Below are 21,184 nucleotides of genomic sequence, written 5' to 3'. Positions count from 1 at the left end.
GCACCAAGAAGCATGGAGGATGTTCCCTACAGAGAAACATTCACAACTCACTCAGTGAGGTAACACCATTTAGCATTAAACCCTATTTCTCAGCCTCGTGTTGTGATACCATTTGTATCATTCCCACTGTAATAGCACATCTTGCAAACGAACAAAATAGCATTATTTGTTTATCCCCAGTGCTGTGAGAGTCACTGATGGGGCCCATGTCTGCGTTATTTGTTCTCCACTTTATTCGAGAGTTGTTAAAAGTCGTGAACAATTTCCTACCTTGCAATCCCATATTACAATGTCCAGAGAAGCCGGAGAGGTTTTCAGCAGAATCTACTCACATTTACATTATGTGTGCTTATAAGAGATCCTCGGCCAATGGTGTGCCTAAATGAGATCATACATTATCTAAACCTCATTCCTTGTTCAGTTACTGCAAAGTCATTCAGCAATTGATTTCTTTGAAATATGATACCCTAATGATTAGTTTAACTGTACAGTACATTTGGTTTGACCTGCTGCTCATGTACAGTAGCTAGCTTCTCAGTAGCGTGTGGAGGCTTAAACTGATGGGCTTATCTGACTCTGTCCTCTCCTGTCTACTGTTTATAGCAGGGTTCGCTTTATCTCATTGACCCACTCTCTGTGTGCATATACTCTCTCTCACACACACACACACACACACACACACACACACACACACACGTGTGTATGCTTACAGAAGAGGTATGCTGCAGTTGTGTGGCCTTGAGCCATTTCATAATCTGTATTGCATTGTTGTTGAGCTCCAGACACAGAGATAATGTATCTGATTCAGAAGACAAGGAAGTGGTTTGTGATGATAAAAGCCAATGGGAATGCAAGCTGTCTGAGATTGATCTCTCCAAATGGAAGGCGATAAGCTGTGGTGTGGCAGGCTGAGCTAAGGCGTCTCAAGTTTTCAGATTAGCAGACAATGTAACTGACACCACTTTTGCCCTAAAATAGACTTCCCAGTTGTAAAGTTATTATCTATGGGAGAAATAATTGAGGTTTTCACAAAACGGTCTTCATCACTGTCTGTATTAATACCAGCTTTTCCAATTGAAATGTTTTTACCGTCAATCATATTGCTAAGCACGATGCTTGACGCGGCCACAATAGTAACAGTCCCAATAAATACATTTTCCCTTCCTTCTTAAAGAGTGGTAATCACCCAAAAAACACGACATAATTGCACTCTACACTGAAATAGATTCTGGTGAAATGCTTCGAGTTTTGGAGGAGATTACAAACCATGATGAGGGTTTCCAAGCAACACAGGCCTAGTGTGAGCAGGGTGACAGCTGATGACGCAAATTATAGACTCCAAAGTATTCATCTTCTGTCAGCAAAACAATCGCTCTGACTCACAGTAACAAAAAGCAGTGGACTCTCTGCCATTAGAAAGTAATTACATATTTGCGTAAAAAGCCTTCACTGAACACAAGGCTGTGACTATTCATTTTCCCTACATAGAAATAATTTTGGAACCTTTTTTTTAGATAACATTTATGAGGGTAGAAGTGGCCAATCATAAGAGAGCAAGCTGATTTGAGGGCAGTTTTGTGATTTCCATGCTTGACAGGTTAGCCGATGCAGAGCGCAGTCATGCATGATTACTAGGTTATAGAATATGTAAGCTGTAAGGTCTCAAGCATGTGTGTGTGGGCATGAAAGTGCCAGAAAGTGGCCCAGGGCCATCTTACATGTGAGCCCTGTGTTTTGCTGTGATAGCATCCACTCAACTGGCCATAGTTTGTCATGTTAAATCAAATATACCCCCCACAGTTGACTTAGCATCCAGTGTTGCATACCCAACTACATGAAATGTATTAGAAACATGCGTTGTTTTTTTATTAGTGTTAATAATTCAACTTGAAAAAATAATTTCCGCTGAGGCAGTGCTAGTTTATACAGAATGAACTACCGCCTTGAAGTGGTCCGTCTGTCTTGTGCTCTTTACTTCTTATCTCCTATTTCCTCCACATTTCCTGTTTCCGTATAAAAAAGACAGCTGTTTGGTCAGCTCAGTATTAAAGGGAAAACAAAAGAGGAAAGTGTATTGCAGTATAGATAACCCTGGAATATAGAGGAGTGCTGCGTACATGACTCAGGATGGACCATAACCCCACCCCCACCTAAAACCTGTCTCCCTTGACGCGAGGTGGAGTGCAGTTTGTAGGATGGGAACTTGGCCGTTTAGTCATCAGGAGGAGGGCTTCAATATGTTGCCACACAAAGAGACTCTGAGGAACCAGCTGATTCACTTTACATTATTAACAGAGCACTGAACCTGTGTGTGTGTGTGTGTGTGTGTGTGTGTGTGTGTGTGTGTGTGTGTGTGTGTGTGTGTGTGTGTGTGTGTGTGTGTGTGTGTGTGTGTGTGTGTGTGTGTGTGTGTGTGTGTGTGTGTGTGTGTGTGTGTGTGTGTGTGTGTGTGTGTGTGTGTGTGTGTGTGTGTGTGTGTGTGTGTGTGTGTGTGTGTGTGTGTGTGTGTGTGTGTGTGTGTGTGTGTGTGTGTGTGTGTGTGTGTGTGTGTGTGTGTGTGTGTGTGTGTGTGCATGCTAGAACATGCCCAGCAGCACATGCATGCTTGCACCTACATGCACAGTGTGAACTGTAGTGGCTGCAGTGTCACACTCCCACAGAGTTTTGCTGTGCATTATTGAGGAAGAGGCTGTACAATGCCACAGTGAGCGCCCGCCTGTCACATTTACTCTGTTGGTGTAAAGGCTCCAATGGAATGGGCCTAGAGTTGCTCTCTTTTGGGATTCAATAATACATTCATGAGTCAAATTCGACTAAGAATTTCATTGTGCCAATCTTGGCTCCTGCTTGTCTAGCTCATTTAGTTATTATCTCTATGTTTTGCTGTATTTCCTGGAACAGAGTGCAAAGCCTTTTCACGAAAAACAGATACTGTAGGGTTGTGCTTTGCATGTTGAGCAAGCAAAAGTTTACCTGTACTCTTTATTTAAATTCTGTTTTCTGTCTCTTCAGGTCCACACATAATGAGCTGGAGAAGAATAGGTGAGTTGGCATTACATTTCCAAACCATTTCACCTTTAAATGATAGGTCACATCTTTGGGCACCTGCACACACCCTGCCCTGACATGCCACAGAGTCCATCATGTCCTACTTTCATTTTGCCTTGCCAGCCTTTTGACATCTTCAAAACAATCTCTTTCTCTTCAACCAGAAGAAAGGGGGGGATCTAGTTGTGTTCAGTTAAATAAATTCTCCCTGCAATGCCCCCCCCCCCCTCCCTCATCAAATATCTATTAAAAGTTATGCAACAGTTTGGTTAATGGGCTTTGGGCTTCAAGTTACAGGAACATGCGAGAGTGCATGCGGACAAAAGTCAAAAGTTCAGATCTTGTTTTGTTCCAAATACATGTTTTAATTTGTACGTAGCAGTGGCAACAATGTCAGCCAAACAAAAAGTCCTTTGAGTAGCTTTCTAGCTTAATCACACTTCTGAGTTATACTGTATCTCTGCGTTCAAGATAGTATCTACAGCAAGAGATATGTGGGGTATTCAGGCAGAGCATGGATTGTGATGGTTTACCACACCGTCTTTTCAAGAGAGAGAACACTGGTTTCTTAGAAGCCCTTATCAGATTGAGTTCACCAGCCACATAAGATGCTTCCTGGTGTTTACGTTCAATGACTTTGCAGGCTTTAAGGGTCCTGCCTTTTAAGGGTTTTTTTTGACACCATAAATAAGAGCGGCTAGACTTGCAGGATTTATGGTGGATAGAAAAAAAGGCATGCCTTCTATTTCATTATCTCCGAGGGTGTGGGTACAATGAAAGGATGTGGGAGGCGGGATCCATTCAGCGTAATTACATATCACCTCGGCCTGTTTTTCTCACCAATCTCCCTGGCAGACTCCTAAAAGGATGGGAACATTGGAAAGAGAAGAGTCCAGTGAGTTAAATATAGACAAGAGTTGATGTGTCATCTCCGTACTCATACGCGATGCCACACAAGGCAAGACGGTCGGTAGACTGGCCTTGGCAGATTGCAGTACCCATGCGGGGTTGCTTTATCTACATTGTTCCACCCACACAAAAACATTTTTTTTTTAAAGCGCCAGCTCAGATGTTTGTTCCTACAACACATTGCAAAGGCTGTTTTCGTCACTGCTTCCATATTTACGCTGCCAGGCACTTTGTAGTATGGCCTGTTCTGGCCATTTATGGGCTATCGTCATCTCTGCCAAGCTGAGACTAGTGCAAAGCCTGTAGATGGTGGAACAGAAGGGATCACTGCTGGCTTGGTTCAGCATTGAATTACGGGAGAGTTAGGAACCTTTAGAGAGATAATTAAAAACGTTTTTTTTAACTCGCAGCTTCATAAAAGTAGAAGTAGAAAATAAGGATTTACCCAGTGTTTATGCATTTGCATTAGTATGTGTATTTTTACTCCTGTCATGAGTTCAACATCCATTGAAACTTGCATCCCCTCCCTCATGCCTTTCCTGGCTCCACCTTGCTGGTCCTTGCAGACAGAGAGAGAGAGAGACAGATAGAGAGAGCTACAGCAGAACAGAGTGAGCCGGGGACAGGCTGTCCTGTACCACACCACTGTTCCAAATCCAGATACCGACACCCAGTTTGCCCCCCCACCCTCTTGTCTTCATTTCAGCGAAAACATTCTTTTGCTTGGAAGTTGAACAATATAAGACTAATTCAAAATTCCATTAGCAAGGAAAGAGGGCAAAAATTGAAATGCTAATCCATCTTTTTAGAAGCACACTTAAAGTCAGAATCGTTTATAATCCCCCCTCTTTTTTTTTGCCAGCAGTTAATCCAATTCCCTTTAAGCACATGCCTCACTGTAAGCTATACTTTATGTATCAGGCATAGTTGTTCACCCAAGTGTGTCAGGCTTATGGCATGATTCTACGACAACAACAGCAGCTTGTGGTTCCATCTCAGCAGACTTCCAAGTCATGTAAATTGGATTTAGCTTCTTTATGGTACAGGTTGACAAAGACTTATCAGCCTTGTATATCTGCAGCCGGCCAGACGATTTGCCTTGCATGGCTACCATAGGTCCTGATAACCTCTGTGGCGTGTAGACTCGCATTGACAGCAGAGACCACAGGACACGGATAAAAGGGACCAAAAGAGGTGTGGGGCGGCAAACCCACATTCCAGATGCTCACGCTGTGCAGCAGAACTAGATAACGCTGTGGCTCTGCTGCTTTGATCATGTTCCTCATAGCAGCCCTATTTCACTTCTTCATTTCACGATTAAATCACACTGAGATTTAACAGTAAAACACTTATAGACGCACGTTGCAGTCCCACCGCTTTGATCACACAGCTTTCCACCACATTCTAAACATGTTGATAACGAATCCCCCAGCTCAGGTTAGTTGTTGGTTAATTGTTGTTTATTTAAGTGTTTCACATTAAATGACTAAGGTGTTCCATGGATCATGGTTATGCGTGTTGTTTTTCAACCAGTAGTTTCAACTTCCCGTTTAGATGATGACTCTGTTTATGGATAATTACAACATGCTTTTACTTCCTACGATAAATCCACAAGAACTGTCGTTTATCATTTACCCGCCTCCTCCACAGTGACCTTTTCATTTTAATATTGTTTATCAAGGCCACGCATCTATAACGCACAGCAAATAATTTTCCCCCAGTGTGCAAGCAGTGGAAGCAATAATAGCTCTTCCACTAATTTTACGTGAGGAGTTGGGCAAACGGCGTGACTTGAACACCTTTTAGTGTGTGTCTGTGGAATATAAAAAATAGGCTCAGTCTCGCCCATTAGAGTTGGGAGCTGTTTGACCTTGGGTGGCTTGTAAGGAGTCTCCATGAGGTCTACCCTCTTGGGATTTGATTTGAGCTCAGCGGTACGTGAAATAGTAAAGGAAAAAGTCACCCCTCATTTTCGATGAACTTTGGATTTTTGTGAGTGTTCTTGACGTGTAAGAACGTTTCTTTTTCAGTCTGCAAAGTGTAAGAGCCGTTCAGGATATACAGTCAAGTTTGAGAGCTTATTGTCTTATTTCTTTAGAATATCCTTTTGAAGGTAACTTGTCCAGCTACAGGCCTTGTGTAAGACCTTTAGTTGCTCTAGGCAGTAAAGCTCAGCACTGAATATCATTGAATAGGTGTCACATTTTTCACATGGTACATAACTGTTCCTCTGTGTATTTCCATTCTTTTTAACCAGTGGGCTATAAAGACAGTACTGCTGTTCCAGCCTTGGGGTTCAGTCAAACATGAATAAGCCTGGGCTACATTTTGTCTGTCTGTTCTGATGCTCCATGAAGAAAGCTGCTTCACTAGTCTTTCTGTTGTCGGCTCAGTGAGTGCAGCCTATTCTCAGGCTCTGCTGCAGGGCCTAAAACTGGGACCATTTGTTCTGACCAATGTGACGACTTGTAAGCTTTTCTTGGCTTAGAAAAGCGGCTTACGGGACTTGATCTTTGGTCTGATGAGCCTAGCTAGAGCACGCACACGTGCTACAGCATGCACCTCCCCTCCCATCACAGGCCACCGGGTACTAGTCCTTAATAGCCTAGCTTGGCTTTGGCTTTTGCTTAGCTAACATTGGTGTCAGAGGATGAGGAAGTAATTGACAGGCTGATGGGATGAGAGGAGAGATGGGTCAAACACACCTGACTAAGGGAAGCCTTGAGCTACACGCAAGCCTGATCCGAAACCCCCACTGTGTCAGTGTGTGTACACTGTGGGCATTTCAGACCTGTAATTAACCAAGTGACACATGAGCCAATATTAGGGTGGGACTAGTCACCACCAACGGTCAGATGGTGACAAATTGCGGCTGTGGCTAAAGTCTGCCTCATTGACAAATAGTTTGGCAGTTGCCCAGCTGTAACAAGGAGGTCATATTCTGTTCTTAAAGGGGAAAACCGCCTAGATAAAGAATTCCATTATGTCATGCAGGGCCTTGGAAAGTTTAATCAATATTTGTGAACATGATATAGTTCCTCTCGAAGCCTGAAACCAGAGCGCCTATTGGACACTGAATGGGTGACCAAGTTTTTGGACCAAAAGAGTGTTTCCTTTTTTCTAGCTGATTTTAGTTTTTCTATTCTAGTGTTTCTGTCAGAAATTAATATGCACCCATATACTCAAAACATTCCTCTGATGCTTTCAGTTACATCCAAAACATTCCAAATGAATGGCCTATGGAGCCTAGCAAGACTTTATGGGTGTAGTTCGCTTGTAAGATGTTCAAAGTACCTTTTAAACCTTTGTATTTTGCACAGCAGGAAAGCACCTACACTCTACAGCCAATTCAAGATACTTTCATTTTCACTTGTGGGTGTGTAGCACTGAGTTGAGCAAAGTGAATTAGCTTGCATTGATTTACTTTGCACCATCCTGCTGGGCTGCCAGGTTTCTGACAGAATAAAGTTTTTATGGATTGGCACACTCAAGGAGCCAGTCACACACCTTTTTTTAAGAGAGGCACGCCTTCAACATCAACAAACTGAAAAATCCATTGGTATAAAAGGAGGCAGTGTAGATCAGACAAATATGCCAAGAGAACATCCCAAAGGATAAAAGGTTAAAAAAGCTCTCAACTCTTCCTGTACTGTAGGTTATTGTCGTGAAAACGTCTAGGTAAAGACAACTGGTAATGGTATATTGAATAAATTGGATACATGAATTATATATGAATTGGATAAAGCATATTATTGACTAGCATTATTGTATCTCTTATTAGTCTTTATCTACAATCAACCAGTTTTATTTTCCAAATAATAATATCACTAAAGATTGACATCAGCTTTTTAAGAAGTGTTTATTTAGGCAGACTTGTATGGCTCTGTGGTCCTTTTTCTAGCATTCCCACGGGCTTGCTGTCAGATGGTAGAAGACAATGTGAAATAAAAGGTCACCATTGTTTTCCCTCACATCGTCCGAAGCCATCCCCTCACAGATGTTCTATAGACAGGTGTAAAGATGGCCCCACACAGGGGATTGAATGTCAACGCTTGAAAGCTGACCCATCACTCCAGACTTGTATCGCTCTTCTGACCCTTGACTCTTGGCGCCTTCTTGTTTTCCCCTCACCCTGCCAAAGTGCCAAACACCTTTTTAGTTGTTTTAATTGTCACTGATGTGTTTGTCAGTGTTGACATTGATCAACTTGAAACAGGGACTGTATGTTCAGGCTGTTGTGCAGTATTCTGCAAAGTGTTCAGATCCTCCCGCATAGTGATGCTGTTCAACCTGTTCCATTAACGGCATTGTGTCGGGCTTGTTGATAAGCCCACTTTGGGCCAAATGGATGATGCTGCAGTTACATGCTGTTCCTGGAAGAAATGCTCCTCTGTTTTTCCTCCCTCCTCTCTGGAGCAGCTTTTTACGTTAGCAGCCGAGCTAACTTAATCTCTACCTTAAGGAGAAAGACGGATGTAAATAGAAAAAAGGATGCTCGTAGAAGACACAAGACAGACTCAATTAGGCTAATCTGACACTGGCTTCTATTTTTAGCTGTAAATCTGGGGAAAAAGGAGGAAATACCGCTGCCTTCTGACCAATCATAGAGGTTGGCTTTTCACCAATGAGAGCTGTGAGATGAAGAAGCAGTGAGAGAAGTCCCTACCCCTAACTCTCGTAAAGAGCTACCTCATATCCTCTCTCATCATCAGTACAATGAATGTCATTATTTACCATTCATGTGCTGAGAACTAACCACGGTGGAGCAACCTACGTGCCAAGTAGGTTAAGTGACTCAGCGAATTAAGTTAGTGAGTGTGTCTGTGGGTTTGGACATGTTAATGTGTATTTAAGCATTCAACGTTAATGTATGTTTGGATTACACACCAACCCCCGCCCTTCTATTGGAGGTATTAAAACACATCCACAGCTGTAAAGAGGATGTGGTTTAACAGGGCCACCCCCTCCCACACACATCCATCCATCTCCCCTCCCTGCTCCCGAGCCAACATCTGGCTGAATCTCCATGGCTTTACACCAGGCCCATTTTAGGAGCCAGGCCATATTGGAGATTTAATCCAAAGCTTTGCCCTTACCACTGAAGTCAAACAGGGCTAAAGGGGAAAGTGAGGGTTGTGGGTGCGTCAATGACTTTGGGTGGGGTGAGGGACTTAGAAAGAGGGCATTAAAAGTCCACTCACATGATCTACTGTATATGTGTGTGTTTTCAAGGGATTTTGGGCATTTGCTAAAGACGGGTGCATATTGATCAGATTGGTTATTTCAGTGCGGAGTTTCTTGTACAGTGCACCTAAAGGGGTCCTCCATCTCCATCCCCCCTCCCTCTCACCCACCCCCCCTGTTTCTATGGCCATGTCTTGTTAACTCCATCCTTTTGTCCCTCGCCTTCTTTCTTTTCCAACCTTTGTCAGTGGAGCAGATTAAAAGGCCGTGTGCACGTGTGAACTAATCCGTGTGTTAGTGATGGGCTTCAGCCGCAGAGTCTCTTGGCTCCGCTGAGCAGCAAGCGATTCCCCTCCCTGCTCCCCCTCTTCTCCAATTAACATTGCACGTGTGCATGCGTACGTGTGTGCACACGTGTTTGCGTCTTTTGCTTGAAGAGAGCACATTCTTTTTTATTCTTTCATCCCTTTCCCTTTCAAACTCAATCGTCTTTTGCTTCATCTCCGTCTTCCACTTTCCAATCTGCCCTCTGAGCCTCCTCTGCACTGTTGCTATGCATGGTGGACGCTGTTTGTGGCTTCTGAGTATTTAGCGTGACAACAGCTTTGGTCTGCCTAGTAATCAACTGTGTCTCGCTTTATTTACCACTTGTGGCCTTCGGATTGGTTGAGCAGGGGTTGGGGAGGGTTTCCTGCCAGTTAAATTGATTTTGAACTCCCATTTGCATTTTATTGCCCCCGTTTCCAGTGTGGTTTCAGCCCCAAATCCATATGCATTTTTACAGTGAGCTTTTACTGCCTATCGGAAAGACTCTCTCTCTCCTCTCCACACTGAATCTCTTTTTTGGGATTGAGGTCACAACTGCCTGAATGCTCAGAAATATCAAAGTCCCTTTCCCACCCACCCACATGCAGCAATGCATTTTCACCCCCTCAGCATTTCATTTTCGTTCCTTGCCATCTAGTCAGAATATGGGTCATCATCCAGCATGGATCCCATGGTATCCCAAGACTTGTTAATAATTGTTTAAGTCCTCACATGAGAAAGCAGTTGCCGTGTGTGCGAGCGAGATGAGCATTCCCTTCATTCCCAGGGCCTGTTTGTCAAACTTAACAACTGACTGTCAGTTTGGACAGTGTGTTCAAACCCTCAGTGGATGATTGAACCACCAGGACGTGGGCCACAGGCTATCATAACCAGGCAAGGAAAGCGAGTAAGCATTTTTTTATTTTCTGAAGAGCTTCTTTAAGAGTCAAGCTGCTGTCGTAGTGTTTTTTTATTTCAATAGTTCTGCGTCTCTTGTCCTTGCTCATTTGCTGTTCATTGTCAGGTGGAAGATGGAGATGTGGAACTAAATAGAACTTTTGTCTGACTCACAGTTAATGCAGCCTCTTAGGCATTCACCTGCTGTCACTGTCATACAGTAAAAAATAACACGCTTTTACTGGCTTACTTCCCCCTGGCGCCTATCCTTTAATCTTACAGGGTTAGGGGTTAAATTTCCACTGATGCCAACCATGCATAAAATATATGCACGCGTCGCACTTTGGATGGATGTGCTCGACACAAAGCATGCATGCTTTTCATGTGTTTGCTAGTAGTTCATAGCATTTGGTTGAACATGCCGCATTGATGTGAAAAGTCCGAACTTGAATCGAGCGTTTGTCATTGGCTAACCCAGTGTAACTCCTGACAGACTGGCTCTCGCTTGTGCCCATGGCTAGTTTCTGGGCAGATTACGCAGACGGAACATCCCCTTCCTCCCCCACTCTGTGTATATATCCCTTCTTCTCTATCTCGCTCTGACTCTCTGCATCCATCCCATCTGTCAGTGTTTCATAAAGAAGATGAGGGAAGCATCAGTCTTTCAGAAAAAAAGAGACCCTACAGTTGCTGTCGGGCTAAGGTCTCTCTAGTCTTGCGAGTGCATGAAGAAAACGTGAAGCACAAACCGACACCGGTGGACAGGATATAACTTTCACCGCTAAATTTCAAATCAACAGCTTGTGTGTTTGCTGAAAGTTCCATAGGTTAACGTTAAGCTCCCACCATCACTTAGTAGTACTGCCCAACACTCGGCACAGTGTGTATAAATAACTCTAGTTACATGTATCATGCCATCCAAACATTAATTCTCGAACCATGTGTCAAATCAAAAATCATCAACCCAACTTTAAACTTCAGCTTTAAAAAAAAACTAAACTAATGATTTTACCACCCTTATTCAGACCTATTCAAAAGTCTGTCTCCATCTGCAGTTGTCATTTCCTGAAATTGCCATTTATAGCTCAGATAATAAAGCTGTAGTTGGCTAAAGCACATATGGCAGGCGCCAGTTTTGCAAGCCATGCTGTTGGCTTTTTGATGACTGTTCCAGCACTCAACCTAGTGAGTGGTAATTTCCCCCTTTTAAAAAATACCCCTATTCAGTCAGGTGTTCACCGTCTGTATGGAGAGACATGTGACTTTGGCTGCCACCGACAGCAGTCATGTGAGAGAGGGAGAATGAGAGAAAGACATAGGGTGCATAAAAAAGCAGAGAATCCTAGAAGAGGTATCCTTAGCAGAAAAAACAACTGCGCTCTTTGTGTTAACTCAGCGATCCAGTAAACAAAGGTGGTGAGCAAACACAGAGGGCCGTTGTGTTTCCTGTAGTTTTTCTGCTGCACTACAGATGCTCTTGTCTAGGGGCTACAGTGTGTTAATGCACATTTCAGGATGATTCTCCTTATCCAACTCTAACAATTGTACTCTACTTCACTATAAATGAAGCCAAATGCAAGTTATTTCGTTGTATTTCCCCTTCCAGTGAAGCGAAATGAGCTGAACATGGTCCAGGTTTTGATAAAAAGTGCCAAGTATGAAATAGAAGCAGTTGTATTGTGTTTGAATAGCTATTCCTCCAGTTACATCAAAGCATCATGGGGAACAAATGTATGGGCTGCCATGTGGTTTGCGCTGCTCTCCATGTATATTGTATGTCACCATCTGCAGAGTATGGATCCCTCTGTCACATGTTCACATGTTGTTTCACTATACATGATCTGGGAGGGAGGCAGCCTTACATGTGATTCCCCTTAGCAACCAGTACCAACCATTCAAGCAACCCTGCATCACTCTTGCTATTTTTAACCATGATATAATGGATTTGGAATGTTTGGGGGAAAACAAAACACACATCTGTGCCCAGATTTTGTCTTTGATTTAATTGCCTGCCCCCTGATAGTCGGATAATTTGCTGTTGATATAATGTACGGTGGACGTGGCTTAGTCTGCTTTAAATGAGGCTTTGCATTACAAAATACTCCAATCACTCAGATAACCTTTGACACCGCTGTGTATCGTGATTTGTGCCTGCTTTAAATGAGGCTCGACACTAGAGTAGGAGTGGAATACTTCCTTCCCAAAGTCAAGTTTTCTTTTTTTTTCCTCCCTAAGAGGGCCCCGTATAATGATGTCTTAATTTCTTTTTGCATGTCACTTCAGCAGATTTACCGCAGAGACGGTCATTTGTGATGTGTAATTAGTGTAATAACTGGGTGAAGGGTCACATTTCCTCCCCCTCTGCACGTATTAGAAGTAGGTCATATCGTGTGTGCGTGCCTGCCTGCATGCGTGCGTGCGTGCGTGCGTGCGTGCCTGCCTGCGTGCCTGCGTGTGTCCCTGCGTGCGTGCTCGAAATGGGTTTGAGATATTGTAGGATTGGCCAAGAAGAATTGTATTGAATGGTATCTGGTCTGGAAACATGACCCTTTCCTCTTAAGAGCAAGTTCAGTAATTATGTCAGACATCATAGATGGCCTGAGAAGTTTTCTATTATTTATGTATTCACAAGTTTGGAATCTAGGGCAGCCATATTTCTTCTCTCTATCGCTCGCTCTCTGACTAACAGTGTTGGTTCCAGAGGGCTTTGAATGAAAAAGAAGCAGAAACTCTGGTTATTTGTCAGTGCTCTTTTCAGCTGCCTGTGGTTCCTGGAAATAAGCAAAGATGTTCAGACCTAGGTGTTCCTTTGTATTGACATTTATTATATTCACACAAAGAACACTACCATGAACACGTATTCTCCTTTTCTCTGCGCAGCACCTTCCCCTCTAAATACTCACTGCCCATAGGTTTGCCAGGCATCAGATTTGCCCAAATTTCCGTCTCTTAAGCAGGCAGGTAACATGGGCTAAGGCTATGAGTTTGTCAGTAACAAAAAAAGAACAGGTTTCACCTTAGCAAGTCAAATTATGCCTCATTTTGTCCAAATAATAACCGTGACAATAACATCCATACAACAAAGAGGAAAATTGAGATGATCAGAGCCCTATTAAAAAAGGGATGATGCTGGAAGATTAGATGTTGTTAGCATCAGATAATTCAGGAGTATCATGTCCTTAAGGCCATTTGGCAAATTGCTGATAATGGATTGAAAGCACTCATGGTTTGAGTAATAATTACATGCATTTCCAGTTTTGTTATTCGGTCAGGAGGTTGAGGTTTGTTTAGTGTCAATACTTTTCATGCAGAGTCCTAATAATGATACCTGAGACTACTGGTGCTATCTTACTGGCTGAATATATTCTGTAAACAAGTTTATTGCTGCTTGGAGGTTAGTGATAAACAAATATGGTTGAATAGGCCCAATACAAGTTTAAAGGGCAAAACGGTTTTCCAATGGCGAACCGTGTCTATCACAACTGGACCTTCTGTAGACACCGTGTGAAAATCTGAAAGAATACGCCCATTGGCTACAAATCAATATATGATTGGTTGATCAAATTGTCAATCCAAACGTACGCTCTTATTCAGTTGAAGGGCCAGGGCATCCTATCAAGGATATAGAATACCCTGGTCGAAGGATATTCTTCCCAGAGACCCAGAAAAATATCTGATTGGTTGCAATTTATTTCTAACTCAAAACCACTCAGAGGTGTAGTGCATGGACCGAGAAATACAAACAAATCAACGTAACACTGAAATATTACAGATCAACAACACAGATACGATTCTCATTTATTCATTTTATTTAAATTGTATTACATTTTGTTTGTATAATTAATTCGATTTTTAATTTTTTTTATCTGAGGCTTCCAGGGTATTCTCTGGTTTACAATACCCTCACACTTCTCTTTTGCAGTGTCACCCCAGAGTCATTGGAAGATTCTCAAGACACTTCATGCGCTGATTGCTCTTGTCATCTTGATGGAGTTGCTGCTTGTTGTTGCCATTACACTCTTTGTTTCACGTCACATTGATCACACAGAGGATTTAATGGGCTATGTGTCAGACACTAGTTTGTGACAACAAACATATCAGAATGTGTGTATGCATGTACACTGAGGTGTGTGCCCTTCAGTGCAAATCCAAAGGCACTTGCACTGTGTGTGTGTGTGTGTGTGTGTGTGTGTGTGTGTGTGTGTGTGTGTGTGTGTGTGTGTGTGTGTGTGTGTGTGTGTGTGTGTGTGTGTGTGTGTGTGTGTGTGTGTGTGTGTGTGTGTGTGTGTGTGTGTGTGTGTGTGTGTGTGTGTGTGTGTGTGTGTGTGTGTGTGTGTGTCTGTGTGATGATACAAAGACGAGGGAGGCTGAGTGCAGAGCTGTTGTTCGCTGCACTGATGAGAGATGTACATATGATGTGCGTAGGTTCTGTAAGAGCTGTGGTGGGCAGCTCTCCCATACCAACAGGGAGAGCTTCAAAGTGCTCCTTTAAAAAAAACACTGCTTCAATCACAATGGAGGCAGTTTTCGACGCATTACAAAAACAAGTGAAAACGGCTACAGTGAGAGGAGGAGCAGCACAGCAATGTCTACAGATTTGTTTTAATGGAAATATTTCTCCTTGTTACTTAACCGTACAGCAGTGGGATTTGGGAGGAAAAGGAAAGTCGTGCATGTGATTCATGGGGAGTCAGGATGGTAGGAGGAGAGGTGTGGTGCAGTGACCCGGGGCCGGCTGGCTGCTTGCTCACATGTCAAAGCCAAAAGGCAGAGCCGCCTGCCTGCGTACCCATCTGGGGCCCATCAGGAACACAAGCCATTGGAACACACACACAAGCATGAATGAGACACACTTGCACACACACACACACACACACACACACACACACACACACACACACACACACCACACACACATATGTACATACACTGGTAGAGTGGAAGTGCCCCATTGTCCCAGGAGGAAAGGGAAGGCCGCCTGTGTCTGCAGGTTGTGCTTTTACATTTTGATCCTCCAACATTTTTAGAAGTTGTCTAGGGTGATAAATGAACTGGTTTTTACATAATTGTTAACAAATTATAAATTAGAATAGAATTTTTAATATATGATTTAAAAATATTTGCAATGCACCGGTTGAATCGCCCTTATTTCAAATGTTGCAATATGATAAGATAAGATAATAAAGAAAAGAATGACTTTATTAATCCCAAACTGGGAAATCTTTGTGTTGTAGCAGCCTAATACAATACAAGGCATAGAAAATAATTAGAACTAAAAAGAAGAAATAAACCATGCTGAATTGTAGACATCTCAGCATTTGTTTATTTCTTCTTTTTAGTTGTAATTATTTAGAAATATGATTTGAAAAATCTCTGGGAATCATCATTTTTTGCATTTCATAATTGCATCTTTGATTAAAACCTTATGATGATAATATTTGTGTAGCCCTACATTCATTCTATTAACCAAGCCGCCATGAGTTGAGGCATCATTGTGTGAGAAAAGTATGAAAAACCTCCCGTGTATACAGCTCTATTATATACTTTTTGATAAAAAAAGAGGCACACATTTACGCTATGAGTTTATGTAACTTAGTGGTTCCCTTTGAAAAGCCAGTCACATTATAAATGGATCTGTATGAAGGCGCGAGTCCACAGCGCCTCTCTAACAGAGAGAGTGTGGGATTTCTAAAGCAGCTGTTTGCGAAAGTGACGCCGCAAGGCAACACAAAACCAGAAAAAAAACAGAATGAAACATGCTATTAAATGCTCCATCCCAGGAATCTGGGCACCGCTGAATACGAGGAAAAGCAAGTATTTTTCTGCCCGTGTTGTCTTACTGTCAGGGAGGGGTTTTATATCCCTGCTGTGCGTGACAGTTTGCAGCACAGGTCCTGGTAGCAACTGGACACGTGTTATGTAATCCTCCACAGATGAAGAGTTCCCCATTCAGGCAACATGCAGCTCACTGTGCCATTCATTAGGACACTGGAAATACAAAGGGCAGAGCAATAGCCTTCACTGTCCATAATGTGTTTAAATATTGCAAGACCCTAGACCCTTAGACCTTAAGCTTGCTATATCATGTGTGATTTTTATTTTAAATGCTTTTATAACTGGGCCATTCATGCCTAATAATATACAGCCCTGGAAAAAAATTCAAAGACCACTTCAGCATTATCATTTTCTCTTGTTTTATTATTTATAGGTATGACTTTGAGTTACCTGATTTTTTTTTTTTTATATATTCTCTAAACTACTGACAGTTTTTCTCTGTGTGGAATTCAACAAACACTGGAATGGATGCCATACATGTAGAGATAAAGATTTAAGGCAAATTTGGAGTGGTCTCTTAATTTTTTTCCGGAGCTGTATTTCAGATGCTATTGCCAATAGATCTGCTTTTGAGCAGTTTAACCCTTTTTCTGAAAGCCGCATTAACACCAACCTACCGACACTGCCCTGTCATTCTCTGATGTCACATCCTTTAAACGAAGTGTACTCTACTCAAGAACAGGAAGTTATAGGGCTGCACAGTACATCCATCGCTGTTTATATAACTAGCACAGGTCTTCTTTCTAAGCACCCAGGGAAACAGTATGCTCTGTTGCTGTGTAACGCGGCGACGAGTAGAGATTCTGGCGGCTGTTATTTATGGCCACAAGCCGCCACTAATATTGTAAGACGCAAACAGCTTAAGCTCTTCTGCTGTGGGTCAAAATGATAAACAAGCCTTTTCAGGGATTAGTGACCTGTCCTGGGGCCATCACCAGTAGCTACTAACTAATGGCCTTTCACCTCTTAGTGAGACAGCTAGAGATAGCACTGCTGTATGATAAAGCTGTCCCTGCCATTATCTTTAGTTCCCCGATGCTCCGAGGGCATAATGTTTTTTTGCAGGCGGAAGAAAAGGACTCCAGTTGTTATACTTCCTATTAGCAGGCAGCCGAATGTGATGGTCATGAATTACCCATAAGTACACTCTCTCTCTTCTCCTTCTCTCACAGTCACACACTGTTCCTCCATCACTCCCTCTTATGCTTTTCAGGGCTTCTTTGACCTCCTGTAGTTCTCAGAGTGCTCCACAGCAGAGCATGTCATGCGCCCAGAGATTAGTCCAAAAATGTCATGCAGACGTCTCGCATGTCTGTCTGTCAATCCGAGACACAGAGAGAGAGGGGTGTTTGAATGCTGCCTACACAGAAGCATGTGTTTCTGCAAGGACACATCACACAGGCACATGAGGTAGCTGTGAAAATGACATAAACAGGACTCGGTGTGCTGAAAGAGACTCCTCTGCTCGCACAGGCATATGGGTGTGTTAGGGTGTTTGAGGTTAGCACTGACTCGGAAAGAAATGGTGCTTCAGCAGCCTGAAATGTGACGCCCTACACCGCACTCACCAATAGAAGTCTTAACGCTGAGAACCATAATTGGCATATTTCAGCGGGTCATAGCAGGGCCAGATATATGTTGATACTGCGGTGCCAGTGCAGTCAGCGTACCCCCCCGCTTCCTCTGTACATTTGTCATGTCAGTTGGGTCAGGGTGAGGAGGGGGGTGGGAATGGGATAAGGACAGGAATGACTGTAAGTGGAGGTTATCTGAACTTGTGTGCTGAGATAGTTGTTTTTAATCTGGATGGGAGTGAAGGGGAAGATCTCCAGTGTCTGGCGTTTGTTAACCCGACGCCTGATAGGACAGACAGACAGACAGACAGACAGAACAGGCCCGTACATGACCGTGTGTCCTGCTCTGCCCTTCTTTAACAGGCACTCCACGCCCCTGTGTGAGGAAAACAGTGTTTGTATAACTAATGAAAAAGTAAGAACCTACAAGATGTCCCTACAGTGTACACATGCATGGAGTGCTGCTACGCAGCTTCTGAGATAAACGGGATGTTCAAGAACAAGTGTGTTTGTTCTTGCCTGTAACGCAGATTTATATTTGTGTCAGCCGCAGCTGCACGATAAATAATTGATTGGTCTATCAGCAAACGCTCCCTGTACATGGCCTACTTAATTTGTAAATGGTTACATAGCAAATGTTGCAGTAAAGTGCGTTGTTTCCACACAATCGAGAATTAATCGTAATAAGATAAGATACGAAAAAAAGCAGGATATTATATTATATACATAATAGTGCAATGAATGGAATATTAAATCAAATATAAATGTTCCAGGTAAAGTGCAAAGGTGAATGTTATAAGAGTGTTGATCAAAAAGAATTCATATTTCTGAGACAGAGCTTTTGCCACGTTGTCCTCTCTGTAGTGTGTCCTAGATGTCTTTCCGGTGGAGCTGCGTGTTCCCCCCCAGGCTGCTGTAGAAGAGTAGAAAGTGATTAATTGTGTGTGTGTGTGTGTGTGTGTGTGTGTGTGTGTGTGTGTGTGTGTGTGTGTGTGTGTGTGTGTGTGTGTGTGTGTGTGTGTGTGTGTGTGTGTGTGTGTGTGTGTGTGTGTGTGTGTGTGTGTGTGTGTGTGTGTGTGTGTGTGTGTGTGTGTGTGTGTGTGTGTGTGTGTGTGTGTGTGTGTGTGTGTGTGTGTGTGTGTGTGTGTGTGTGTGTGTGTGTGTGTGTGTGTGTGTGTTGGGGTTCAGATGAGACTAACGGAGATAGACATTTCACAGATAAAGAAGGTGGACTTTGCTCTCTCCTGTGAATAGGACTGATTACACAGACCGATGACCTGAGCCGGGCCGATCATCATTATCATCTCCCAGGCTGAAAAACACTTTGTCAACTAAACTGTTAATTATTTTCCTGTAAATTCAAATTTGTTTCCATTTATTGATAAAACAATCAATATCTTTCACCATTTACTCACATGGTATCGACCTATCTATAAGTGTATCCCAAAGCCAAATATGACAACCTCACATGTCTTGTTTTGTCCTCAACTCAAAGACATATGGTTTTTCTGTCATGGACCCAGAGCAAATCCACATTTAAGAACCTGGAATTCAAGATTGTAATATTTGATAACTGATTATAAGTGATAACTTTACCAGCCGACAACTAATCCGTTCATCTTTGCAGCTCTAGTGTGAAGACCTCAGACTAAATAAAGGGGCCTCCTCTTTCACTCCCTTGACATGCAGCTCTTGTCTTGGTCACGTAGTTTAAGCACACGCTCCTGCTACTGTACTTTAGCAATGGCTCACTCTCCTCTCTTGTTCTTATCAGCACCATCCATGCAAAGCCGCACACACACCAGTGCTCACATGTCTCCACCAGTCTGACAGCAGCAGAGCAGAGAGCAGTCTGGCCCAGCCTAATCAGTGCAGGTGAATTCCTGCCCTCTTCCCCTGGGCTTGTCTCCTTTGGGTTCCCCCCAGAGATTGCTCCTGAAGCCCTGGGTGGCTCCACTGAGTCCACCGGCTCTCAATGTCTCTCCACTTTTCCCTTCAGGCGAGCTGAAAGGGCAGCCCCTGCTAATGGAGTACTGATTGTGTTATAGCTACAATTATCACTCTTTACCTCTCAACTCGGAGCCATTAGCAGGATAGATAGTACCCCCGGCCTGTCTGCAGTCACGGGATAAGGGACTGTCAGGATGATGGAACGTCGGAGCAGAACAGGGTCCAGGAAATGCCATTACACCTTTTTCCTCCCTACCCCCCCCCCCACACAGCTTAAACGTGTTGTTTGTAATGAAGGCGAGAGAAGGGGAAACTAAAGCCGGTTGCAAGAAATACCTGCAGAGGATAATGTATCGTCTCAAGGCTTACACGAGACGTGAATCATATGTAACCCGCTGCCTTGCTGAACTATAAGCTGGGGATTTACGATACATGAGCCGGTGTGCAGCTGGTGGATTCGCACAAAGTGAGAGTACAACAAGTCTTAATGAGCCTGCATCCCAAGGTGACAGATTGCTGAAGAGAGGATCTATGAGAAAGAAAAATCCACCCTTAGGAGGTCAGAACTATGTGCTTTTATAAGGGTTGGATGTAGATTCATGTGGATAGCTCACCTGGATAAAGGTGTAAAATGAAAACGCTTACTGAAAGAATTTGAAGGAAGCTTTGGTTAGTAACACATTTACAATTTAAATTCTTCATTAGTTTATGTCATTCCAACCTTAAGTTAAACTGAACCATGCTAATTGGATTGATATTTCTAACAGGGACTGCTATAACATAGTGATATAAATAATGATATTCAGCCTGGACTTTAACACATGTCATGCTCAGTTTGTTTTGGTCTTTTCCTGGGATATGTTGACTTTAGGGGAAAATACAGATCGCTAAAGTGAGGATCTTTGAGAAGGGAAAAATCCCCCCCCTTCAGAATCAGAACTAGGTGCTTTTATAAGGGTTGGATGTACAGTCATGTGGATCGCTTGACATCCGTCTTTAGCCGGTTATCTGTGCATGGGAAAAGCACAGAATAACACAGGAAAGCGAGAAGTGTTTTAGTGAGTACTTTCCCTATTCCCTAAGAACATTCTGACCTTTGATATACATTTGCATTTCCCAGGTGCTATTGAGCAACACATTTAACTACCCGCTTGTAATACATTTCACATTTTACTGAACAGGCCTCAGCGTTTCCCTATTGTACTTTATGTATCTAATCATTCCGTTTCGCTTTCTATTTATTTTCTCTCTCTGCAGACGAGCTCACCTTCGTCTGTGTCTCGAACGGTTGAAGGCCCTCATACCCCTGGGACCCGACTGCAACCGTCACACAACCCTGGGCCTGCTCAACAAAGCCAAAGCACACATAAAGGTGCGGAATAGCTAGCCCACAGAGCTCCAGATGCATGAATATAAACCGCAGGGTGAAAAGAAAAGAACATGCATTATTAAAGCAAGATGAATAGCAAGACCAGTGGTGG

The 21,184-nt window shown here is 43.1% G+C and overlaps 1 protein-coding gene across 2 annotated transcripts in view; it reads left to right on the top strand.

Moving 5' to 3' along the window:
* The window catches only part of mxi1 (max interactor 1, dimerization protein), a 39,579-nt gene that overhangs the window by 12,357 nt on the left and 6,038 nt on the right, over positions 1–21,184 (top strand). For both annotated transcript variants that reach the window (XM_063883754.1, XM_063883755.1), the window contains 2 exons: positions 3,013–3,042; positions 20,961–21,075. In XM_063883754.1, the coding sequence (XP_063739824.1) occupies positions 3,013–3,042; positions 20,961–21,075 (145 nt within the window). The remainder of the gene's footprint in view (positions 1–3,012; positions 3,043–20,960; positions 21,076–21,184) is intronic.

The sequence above is a fragment of the Eleginops maclovinus genome, chromosome 5 (assembly GCF_036324505.1).
Source record: "Eleginops maclovinus isolate JMC-PN-2008 ecotype Puerto Natales chromosome 5, JC_Emac_rtc_rv5, whole genome shotgun sequence".
Lineage (NCBI taxonomy): Eukaryota > Metazoa > Chordata > Actinopteri > Perciformes > Eleginopidae > Eleginops > Eleginops maclovinus.
Note: the sequence above shows the minus strand (reverse complement) of the source record. Positions and strands in the feature narration are given on the sequence as shown.